This window comes from Magnolia sinica, chromosome 9, assembly GCF_029962835.1.
Source record: "Magnolia sinica isolate HGM2019 chromosome 9, MsV1, whole genome shotgun sequence".
NCBI classification, from domain to species: Eukaryota; Viridiplantae; Streptophyta; class Magnoliopsida; order Magnoliales; family Magnoliaceae; genus Magnolia; species Magnolia sinica.
This window is the reverse complement of record NC_080581.1, coordinates 8240793-8252654: the sequence shown is the minus strand read 5'-3', so window position 1 is coordinate 8252654 and position 11862 is coordinate 8240793. Positions and strand designations below refer to the sequence as shown.

General features: G+C 39.0%; 1 protein-coding gene across 1 annotated transcript in view; it reads left to right on the top strand.

Annotated features, from left to right (window-relative positions):
* Positions 1–4818: 4818 nt before the first annotated feature.
* LOC131256120 (glutamate receptor 2.8-like) overlaps positions 4819–11862 on the top strand; it is a 45386-nt gene continuing 38342 nt past the window's right edge. Inside the window, exons 1-2 of the mRNA XM_058257170.1 lie at positions 4819–5616; positions 5763–6078. Of these exons, the coding sequence (XP_058113153.1) occupies positions 4933–5616; positions 5763–6078 (1000 nt within the window). The 5' untranslated portion in view covers positions 4819–4932. The remainder of the gene's footprint in view (positions 5617–5762; positions 6079–11862) is intronic.

The window sequence follows — 11862 nt, the reverse complement described above, 5'->3', positions numbered from 1 at the left end:
AATGATACATGAATCAAAAGTTATGATCAATTTACAATTCACCTTCTTTTGACCCAACCATGCTAGGAATGTCTCTATGTCATGTTCTACATCAGACCCCTCCACTTGAAAAAAACTCATCCTCAAGTTACTCAATGAATTTGGCTCATGATTTTTAGATAATTTCTGATGCCGATGTCTACTTATTAGCCATTTTCTTGTACTTGGCATTAGGCTCTTGAGCTAACATAATACATGTGCTTAAACTCTCCTTAACTTGGCTAGTTTCGATCAATTCCTTCACTTGCCTTGGCAGAATCCCATGTTTTTCCTAATAATGTGGGCAATTAGGCATACTTGCTCCTGAGACAAGATCAATGTAGTTTTATATATCTCGTATCGGAGGCAATTTATTAGGAAGTTCATTAAGCACAATTGTCTTGAACTCCAACATTGGTTTCAAATCTTCTAAGATGCTCACTGGCTCTATATATTTTTTCTTTTCAACTAATGCATATATATCTCTTGTTTCCTCATATATATTGTTTAATGAAATCATATTTGGGTATGAGAGACTGTTCTTCAACTTTAAAAGTATTGAGTTGGTTCTCCATTTCCATAGGGATGAGGCCAATCTTTCTACTATCTTTAGTAAATATAAATATGTTATCTCAACATCTATACGTAACATCAATATTATTTTGTCATGATTGACCAAGTAACATATGACAAGCTTTTATGTCGGTTACGTCACAAAGTATTTGATCTTTAAAATTTTTACCAATTAAAAACGAGACAGTGCATTGTTTGGTTAACTTTATTTTGTTGATATCTTTAATCCATTCAATCGTGTATGGAGATGGATGATTTTCTGTTTTCAGTTGCAGCTTTTTTACAATTAATATTTTCGATACGAGCTTCTCATTGCTCTTAACATCGATGATCACATTACAAGCTTTTTGGCTTACAATGCATCTCGTTCAAAAGATGTTGTCTCATTGTAAATCTATTTCTACCCTTAACATGTATAACAGTTTCCTCACGATCAAAGTAGTGGCTTGTTGATGTAGAGCGGGTCGTGGACAGTTTCATGGCCAAGATGGATCAGAAAAGGCCCAGTTGACGACAGAAGTGATCCGGACCATCGGACCTTAGATCGGGCGTATCTCACAATCCGGAATGAGTTCTCTGATGTAAAATATATGATTTTGGGGTAGAACGAGCTATTTTAGCCAACCAACCCTACTACGCAGGGTTATGCAGCCTGGAATTATGAAAAACCCCTTGATCGATGGTCGTTTCCCTGTTTTAATTTCGTTTTTACTATAAATAGTAAGTTTTAGTTTGATTATAACTTTTCATCCATCGGGCTTTAGGAGTTGCGCCCAATGTGAAAAGAGCTTAGAATAATTAGGAGAACAGTTTGGTGAAGCTAAATAGGACACTTACTATTTTTGGCCGAAAAACTTGGGCACTAGTAGACGTCACGACCGTCTATTTATAGTAAGTCGCGAATTCTAGGAGTTTTAGTTGTAGTTTGATTCTGATTTCTTTCTCATTACTTGGTACCTCTATTTAAAGGGTTGTGAACTCGTTTTTATTCATTCATTAATTAATTTCGAATTTATTAGAATTTATTTCTATTTTCTGCTTTCTTTGCTCGTAGATTTGAGAAGTCTCTATGAGGAGTCCAGAGAAGTTCTATGGATTCGAAATAGTTATCCTCTTGAGGAAGACGGTGCTCGACCTCACGTCCTCCCTTGCGTCACTTGTGATTTACCATCATCTGATGGTGCTTTATAGAAATCAAGGTTGTGTCGTACAGTGAACACGGATGGTTGAACATCGCTTTGAGTTTGGGGCAGAATTAGCCATCCCCAATACTGTTGATTGTTGCCTACAGCCCTTGTATGGTCAACTGAGTCTTCCGATAGAAAGCTTTCATTCTTTCCTGAAAATAACGAATCCTTGTATCACTGTCTACAGGATTTTGGTTCATACATTTATTGTTTGCCATTGACCTGAGGGGAGTTCTCGCTCTAATACCAATTGACATAGGTAAGGACATGTAAAGGTCGATCACCATCTTCCTCAAGGGGATAACTACTCCGAATCTACAGAGCTTCTCTGGAATCCTTACAGAGATGCCTCAATTCCATGAAGAAAGATAGAAACTAGAAGTAATTCTATAAATCAAATTTTCATTAATGGATAATTGTCTGCTATGTATGTCCCTATTATATCATTAATATAGAAAAAAAAACTCAAAATTCTAACTCTAATAAAAATCTTTATTCTAATAAAACTTTTTTAAAGCCTAATTTCTAAAAATAAAAATTCTAAATAAACTTTTATTAGAAGAGTCCTATCATGATTAACAGTTATTTCTAAAAAAGAAAATAATCTAAAAATCTAAATATTAAAAATATTAAAAAATTGAGATTACTAAAAATAGTTATTTTTCCTTAAAAATTCGTTTTTGATATGAAAGTGTGCGTTTTCTAACAAAATGGACAAACGTGACCCACTTGGTGGGTCGGTTCACCTCAGATGGCCCGTTTGAGTAAAGATTGATAGGTTATGTGCTTCGTAATGATACCTGGATAGTTATGATCAATTTATAGCCCACCTTTTAATCCAACCATGCTAGGAATGTATCTGTGCCATGTTCTAGATCACCTAACATGATAATTTTATAAAATCCACTCCATCCATTGGATTCTAAACAAAATTTTAGGCTGGGGCCTGAAATTGATACCCATTAGTGAATGTTGTGGGCCACATTAATGGAAATGATTTGGAGGGCGAGCATTGTGATGTACACTGTCTCCAATCATGTGGTGCATCAAAGTGTACGTGAGCCTAATATTAAGTGGCACACCTGTTGGTCGGGTGGATTTTGCATAAACATTATAGTGAGCCAATCTAATTTGCTCGGATACAGGATAATTATACAAATTGATGAGGTAGCTTTTTGAAAACCACGGTGAAAAAGGTAACCGAATGTAAATTCCATGTTAATTAGGTGTGTAATTAGTACATGATAAGTGTCCATAAGGGGAATCCTCATTAATCAGATGGCCAGGACGGTCCACTAATTGTGTTTTTCTTACATCCTGGCTATTCATGATGAAGTCCCACCAGATGGACAATTTAGATTCCCTTCCATTCTAGTACTGCTTCTTCATTTGCAGTGCCGATCAATCCAACTCGTGTTTCATTTCTTCTCATCTGCAGTTCCGAAGATTATGAAAATGGTGGAGATGCAAGCGATGATCGGGCCAGAAGCATTATATCATGCGGATTTCCTACCCTACCTGGGAAGCGAAGCTTCCTGTCCGGTGTCCTTTTCCCACGACTATCATTCTCAGTCCTCCCTCTTGGCTAGCCAAGTTCTTTACTTCATACGAATGGCACAAAATAACTCATCTCATATTACATCCATCGTCACATCCATTCTCAATAATCAAACGAACGTATCTGATCTCTTGCTGGAGGTGTCCCACGCAATGATGGACAGATTGCCTTATCCGTGCTCCTATGACTTCTTCCCATACAACAATGGCCATGACAACGCTTCAAGATATTACGATGAACTCATTTACGAAATCTATCTTAAGGTGAGTATCTCTAGTTCTATACCCTTCGCAGTGCGGTTTTTCTTTTATTGTTTTTTAAATTTTCTAAATTGGTTTTGGTCTTTTTGCAAAATATCGAGAGCAGACATTTGATGCAGTCTTGGGAGATGAAACGATTGCAGCAAACAGAACAATTTTCTTGAGTGAAACACGTCAATATATGGAATCTGGAGATTCCATGATTGTCCCCATGAAGACGGATGATCATGCAGAGAGATCATGGTCGTTCATGAAGCTACTAATAATAGAATTGTGGCTGATCACCTCCGGTCTCTTCTTCTTGTGGGCGGTGATCATTTTGATTTGGATACTTGGAAGTAGGATTAACGACACAAAATGCTGCGGCCCACCTTCGCAACATATAGGTCAGATTTTCTGGTTTTCCTTCTCCGCATTCGTTTTTTTTTTTTTTTCACATAGTAACAAGAACATTCTTTCAGAGAATGCCTTTTTTTTTTTTTTGGGTTAGCTTGTTAGTACACACCCATGTCAGTAAACACACTCCATGTTAACCACCCCCGCTAGGGATCGATACCAAGACCTCAAGTGTTGAAACGAGGTATCTCCACTCACTCTGCTAATTGAGCTATGGATCTGGGTGTTCTTTCAGAGAATGCTTGGCTACTTATCATCTGTCCCAAATTGCAATTAGAGGAAATTAATGCAGAGGCAATATGCATGTGGATGGATTGAAGAGGTGGTATACATCTGGAATGTTACATGCGTGAGAACGTAGGCCGTTCATCAGCTGGGGCCCGATTTGAGCATTGCCTGGACCAAACTCAGGCAGTTCCAATCATCAGGTGGACCTCATGTGTAGGTTGAATATAAGCCGTTGGTCTTTTTTTTTTTTTTAAGAACTATTCAGTTTCTCAAATGCATATGGCCCACTTGATGAGTGGATTGGCCTGTCAGTTGTTATGTTTGGATGGAACTCTCTGCTTTCATGGAATTGTAGTTATAGTGTCTGGATGACTCCTTCCTGGGATTGAAAGAACTGTTTATAAAGAAGGTCGATTCCATGGAATTTTACATCCCACCATTTTATTTTTTTTCTTAAAATCAATCGATAGAGTGACTGATTTTGTGGAATTGCACTTCTGTTAGAAGATCAATTCCACGTACAAAGTAGTACATCGAAACAATGAAAGCTTAAAATTCCAAGGAATATATCTCAGTTCCTTTCCAAGCCTTTCTATGTATCCAAACGACCTGTTATGGATAAGACCATGACATTCACCTTGTCATCACAGAAGAGAAGCTGGAAAGTACGTACTCTAGATTATTCAAATACCTGGTGAAGTTTGTGGTGCTGATGTTGGTCATGGGGTATGCTGCAAGCCAGACATCCATGTTCATGGTTGAGAAGCTGAGATCAACAGTAAAAGACGATTGGAAGGAATCAAGCCTCAAATCAAGTGTATTTGGGTCATCATACATGCGAGCATCAAGGAATGATTCTTCTCGGGGTTTAATTTCCAGTGATATACTGAAGAACCACTCGGTGTTTGTGGAAGATCTTGTTACTGTCTTCTTGACGGAAGTACCAGCTGCTACAAGAGGTGGGAAGAACAACAACACACTGACTATAGCGGTCTCGGACAAAAATGGGTTCCATGAGTTGTTGTTGGTGGGCACTGATATACCAACAACGGCGGATATCAATGTAAATGCTTTAATGGAAGTGATACAGATGTTGCCTTACAATGTATCCCATGGGTCTTTTCAATTTCGAAATGGACACAAAAATAGCCACTGGATGAGGGCTGTTATTGAAGGTGGAATGATCAATAAGACCTTGAGGATTGCTGTGCCAGCTAAAAGCGGGTTTAGTGGTTTTGTCAATCAGAAAGGCGATCCACCTAGCGTGATGGGTTTCTCCATGTTCAAGGAGGTGATGAAATCTTTGCCTTATCAGGTCTCCTACATTCCATATGAAGCTGGCCATGAAAATGAGGACAGATACAACGATGAACTAATTTACAAACTATACCTCAAGGTAAGCCTATTTCAGTACAGACTTTTGAATTTGATGAAGAGTAGAAATTCCAAAATCTAAAATTATTTTTCTCACGATTGTGCATCCAAACACAACATAAAATTATTATTCTCCACCTCTATCTAACCATAGAAAAGTGAAAACAGGAATATGATGGGGTTGTAGGAAGTATAACCATCACAGCCAACAGATCCAAGTTCGTTGATTTTACGCAGCCATATATGATGTCTGGTATTTCAATGTTAGTGCCCATTGAGGACGATGATGACATGAAGAGTCTTTGGTGGTTCTTGAAGCCGATGACGGCAGAAATGTGGGTAGCTACGATTGCACTTTTCATGTTGAAGGGGATTCTGGTTTGGATTTTTGAGCATGGAACGAACGAGGAATTCCAAGGAACGCCTTCACAACAAGTGGGGAAAATCCTATGTGTCTCCTTCGCCGTATTTGTCTCTGCTGAAAGTACGTACTCAGTCTTTCTTAGTGTAATTACGTGCAGATGTGTCGTTTGTTTGGTGGGTCACACCATCTATCTATCTTGGCCAGAAAATCAGGCCAGTTTGGTCAGTTTGGGCCATACATGTATGAAAAAAAATCAGACGGATATATAAGATGTTCAATGTACAGTTGTGGTCCACTTCATGACTGGACCAGCCTGAATTTTGAGGCCATGACACGTGCCAAGTGGGTCCCAGCTGATAATTGGCCCGATATAGAACACGAAAGCTAAATTGCCATATTGGCAAGTAGAGAGTAGGATTCAGCTGTCTACACATCCTCCAAACCATGGTTATAAAATTGTAGACTGGGCTTAGTGACATTTCGAGCCAAGTCAGTGTGAAACTTGGTCCTGGCTGTGATCATCCCTGATTGGAGGGGATTCATCGGGCTGACTCAGCCATTCAGTCGACTCAATCCGCACCAGGTCGAAGCTAGTAACGTCGAGTCGAGACTTTGAGTCAACCTGACCCGGCTTGAGGTAGAGCAGGTCACTGATAATTTCATGGCTAAGATGGACCAGAAAAGGCCCAATCAGAGATGGAGGTGATCCAGACCGTCATAACCTTAAAATGGTCATATCTCGCAAACCGGAATGAGTTATCAGATGTGACATATATGATTTTGGGGTAGAACGAGCTACTTTAGCCACCAAACCAACTATGCTGGGTTGCCCATGCTGAATTTGCGAGATTCCATCAGATCAACGGTCGAAATCCCTGTTAATTTTCATTTTTACTATTTTTAGTAAGTTTTAGCTTGATTGTAACTCTTCCTATGTTGCGCTTTAGGAGTTGTATCCAACGCACAAAAAAAAAAAAAAAATGCTTAGAAAAATTAGGGAATGTCATGGTTCGGGCACTTACTATTTTTGGCCAAAAACCATGTGCCCCAGTAGAAATAACGACCGTCTATAAATATTAAGTTTACTATTTGTAGTAAGTTATGATTTTTAGGGAGTTTTAGTTGTAGTTGAATTCCAAAACTTCTCCCTAGGGTTTGTAGCTTTATTTAAAGAGTTGTAAACTCATTTTTTATCATCAGCAACATTATTTCGATTTTTCTAGAATTAATTCAACTTTCCTCATGGATTTGATGCATCTATGTGAGGAGTCTGGAGAAGCTCCCTGGTTTCAGAATAGTTATCCTTGAGGAAGACGGTGCTCTACCTCTACACGTCCTTTCCTGCGTACAGCTGAACAACGAGTTAATCTAGCACAAATGAATAAAATCTAACCTTGGTGAGCTTAGGTGAGCTCCTACATGCATGTTAACGAAATAAACAATTAGGCTTGTCCTGATTGTTGAGATATGGAGCCACATTTGGGGGCCACTCGACCAGTCGAGTGCCCTGCTTGACCGGTCGAGTTCGTAACTTGAATGTAGGCTGAAAGCTCGAATACGGTGTCCCATACACCATCATATTCGGCTCGACTGTTCACTCCCCAAGTATAGGGTTGTGATGTAGTAATAAACTCGGTGAGACCGAGGTCGAATCCCAAGGGACTGAAACCTGTACGTAATTTGAAACTAAGTAGAACTAGAATTAGAGTAAGATGAAATCTAAATCGAGTGTAACTTGAGGAATAATGATGAAATAATTATCTAAAACTTAAGGAATTCAGAGAAAGGACACTAGGGATTCAGAGGATCCACTTGTAGAAATCAGGGAGATCTTATGCCTGTTTTAAGTATTTAACTGGACTTAGAGTCCTATCTTCATCCAGTTGAAGGGTGTAACCATCAAACTGAACTTCCTTTGATATAGTTTTCAAGAGATGAAAGGTATATGAATTAGAATGGATTCCATCACCAAACCATACCCATGAGACAAAGTAAACAACATAATTAAACTAATTACCAACCAATCAATATGTTATGAAGGTTAGGAAGGGTACCGTCATCCGACCATGCCTAGGAGACGATGGTGAATAACAGGGCTTCCTGATGTCATAAACATTAAAAGGAAAGGAACATGTTCAAGCTATCGTAGGCCCATTGTAATTTTAGTCACAACAGACCATTAAAAACTAAAAACATTCCCTTAATAATCAAACTAATATCAAATTCAGTTCATAAATTAAATTAAAGACATAAAATAGAGTCTCCCATCTCCTACAAGCTTCACCTCTCAGCCCTAGCTAAGAGGTCTAACCTAACATGATTGGACCAGATCTCTGAAAAACCATGATTAAAAAAAACTACAAATAAAACAAATAAACAAAACTACTCCCTGTCTCTCTCTCTGCTATTGACGTTCTCAGCGAGATCTCCTCCAAGATCCCTTCCTGCTCTCTCTCTCTTCTTTCTTATAGGCAAGGACGCCCTGGAGAAGGAGTTCCGCAGTCCTTTTTACGAAATGTGGTTCGCAAAAACGCCAGACTGTGCACCTCTGCTCAGCAAAAACGCAGAGATGGGTTGTGTTTGAGGTGAATCCGAGAGGTAGGATCGCCCAAACTAACAAATCCAACCACATAGGAGTGGTAGAAACTTGTTTGGATAGCTACTGGACGGTTCTGATTGACGGTCCGATCACCACCATGGTCATACAACCTTCCGCAAAACTCGGACAGCGTCCGGGCGCGAAACAGAGCCTGCGTAAGATGGTTACATGTGATGATGATGGGATCCATGATCGGTGATGCCTGGAAAATCCATTCTATCCACTGAATTCCCCTCACAAAACCAGTCGAGTATGGATGACTTTTTCTTAGTTTCAGTGTGGCCCACAGAACTTTTCTTGCTGCCGTCCGTTCCGTGTTTGAATGGTTGAAAACCATTCAAGTTGTCCTCTTTTAGTTCCCTCTTCTAGGTCTGGGTCATATGGTCCTTGGTCTTTGAATGGACGGTTCAGATTTCTCTAATAGACACTCATGGTGGCCCACATCAGCATCCCACATGGACGGCGTGCGAACGCTGGAACGAAAATGGAAATTCCGTTTTGAAGAAGGAGAACTCGGTCAAACCGAGTTTGACCGGCTTGAGTGGTCCGGTGCACAGCGGGCGTGCACCTGCTGTGTACACCGGTCGCATGAAGTGGGGTCCATATTGATGTTTATGAGAAATCTAATCCATCCATCCTTTCTTCCAGCTAATTTAAGGGGTCAAACCCAAGTTTGAAGCATATCTAGATAACAGGTGGGCCCAAATCAATGTTTTATGACCTGATCTGTCCATTAGGATACTTCTAGAGGGATCTAACGGCTGAAATTCTACTTGTAAAGTTAATTTATGGTCCTCAAGCCATGTATGAAGTTTGGAGCCAATCATATGGTGGGAACCCTGTGATCTTGCATTCTGGCTGACTTTTAGGCCACTTGAGCTTCAGTTTCTCGATTTTCTCGGATCTCTGGCATGTAAATCCGTCGATCTTGGTCCCCTGGAGTCCGTCCCTTGCCTTGGTGATTCTAGAGCGTCAAATCCATGCTTTTAGTATCCTTTTTCAGTCCAAGTTCCTAAATACACCTTGCATAACAAACACGATTAAATTGAGCTGTTAAACAGTACAATGTTCGTAAATTCAGGCAATAACTGGGGTCTAATATACAATATTTGACCCTCAACGCAACCCTCAACCAGCATTTTGCTAGTCCCGAGCAAAGTGTGCGAAAAATAAGTTGAGAATTACAAGACAATTTCTATAAACTCGAGTGATTTTTAAAAACAATCCAGAATTAAAAGTCTAAGATTATGAATGTTGAACATTAATTTCTCCTGGACACAAGCGCATGGTAGACTTCATAATCAAGTTCAAAGGTATTAATTTATCAATTAGAACAATTCTAAACATTAAGTTCCCTGAGTGTATAATGTAATCTCTGCTTATCATCATCAAAATTCATTTCGTTATTTCATAATAGCATTGGTAACCAATAAGAGAATTCATGATAACCAAAACGTAAACCAAAACTTACCTCATATATCATCTTTTCATTCTTTCAGCTTTTGATTTTTTTCATTAAAAGCAATGCCTAGGAGGGGAATCAAATCTTCACCTATAGGGAGCAAACTTATGGTGAAGACCATATACCCAACTCTTTTCACATATTAATCATGGGGAATTAAATCTACACCTATAAGGAGCAACCCTATGGTGAAGATTATTCGCCCAACCCTTTACAAAGGTATCTATTTATTATTATTATTATTATTTTTGCTAGGTATTTTCTTTTTCTTCAATTGATCATGACGGATAATTTTTCCAAGCTGGTTCCTTACATGCTTAGTGATTACTAAGTTAATCATTCAATATCGAACTGAAACCTCAATGTATAAGCGAGATGTGATATGTGAAATCATGACTCAATCAATGTTTACAATTTCTAATCATTGATTAATAATTCGAATGTGACAGTGAAATCTAACAGATAACTAAGTTCAAGAGTAGTAAATCACCAACATTCTGTATCCTGTAATTCTAAATCAAAGATGGTTGTCAAAATCACATCAAAATCACAAGAAAATCCAAAAAAAATTAAAATTTTCACAATTTTTTGCTCAAGACCAAGAAAACATTGATTAGGTAACCTAATCTCCCACCCCCAACTAAAAATCTACATTGTCCTCAATGTAAAAGATATATGAGCACGCAATGCATATGGGACAATGAAAGTAAATGAAAAGTGATGGAAAGATAATACCTGGAGGAAGAAATCAAGAGAGACTTTCCAAGAGATCGCAGCTTGAGAGCGGGTGAGTACGAGAGTGAAACACAAAAATCAACTATCCTAAAACAACGTATCAAGCAAACTAACTTAACGGCATAAATCCGTATATCTTAGAACAGCATAAAGCAAACTACCCTAGTCCTAGAAAAGCGATAAACCTACCTATACCTCCATCAGACTAAGAGATCAAGCTTGGTAAACAGGATCAATCAGAGGCATGGACATGTCCTCTAAATCAAATTTCTCGACAAATGGTTTTAACCGATGTCCATTTACTTTAAACTTCTTGCCATTGTCGGGATCTCTTATTTTAACAGCCCCATGAGGATAAGCAGTAACAACAATGTAAGGGCCAGTCCAACGAGATCGAAGCTTACCCGGAAAGAGATATAGTCAAGAGTCATATAAAAGGACTTTCTGACCTGGCATGAATGTTTTTCGCAGAATATGTTGATCATGAAACGCTTTCATCCTGTCCTTATAAATTCTCGAGTTCTCGTATGCGTCATTTCGAATTTCTTCAAGTTCATTCAACTGAAGTTTGCGTAGCGAGCCAGCGTTGTCTAGATTGAAATTTAGATTTTTGATTGCCCAGTATGCTTTATGTTCCAACTCCATAGGAAAGTGACAAGCCTTCCCATAGACAAGTCTAAAGAGAGACGTTTTAAAAGCAGTACGGTATGCCCATAAGGCATCAGTCAATCGGGTTGACTAATCCTTACGATCAGGGTTAACCGTTTTCTCCAGGATATGTTTGATCTCCCTATTAGAAATCTCAGCTTGTCCACTTATCTGTAGATGGTATGGGGTACTTACCTTATGAGAGATACGGTATTTCTTCATTAGGCTCTCGAATGGTCTATTACAAAAGTGTGAGCCCCCATCACTAATGATGGATCGAGGCATTCCAAACCGTAAAAGGATATTCTCTTTTAAAAATTTAATGACAGTGCGATGGTCATTGTTTCGGCATGGAATTGCTTCGACCCATTTAGTGACATAATCTACGGCGAGTAAAATATGCAAATTTCTAAAGGATTGGGGGAATGGTCCCATGAAATCGATGCCCCAACAATCGAAG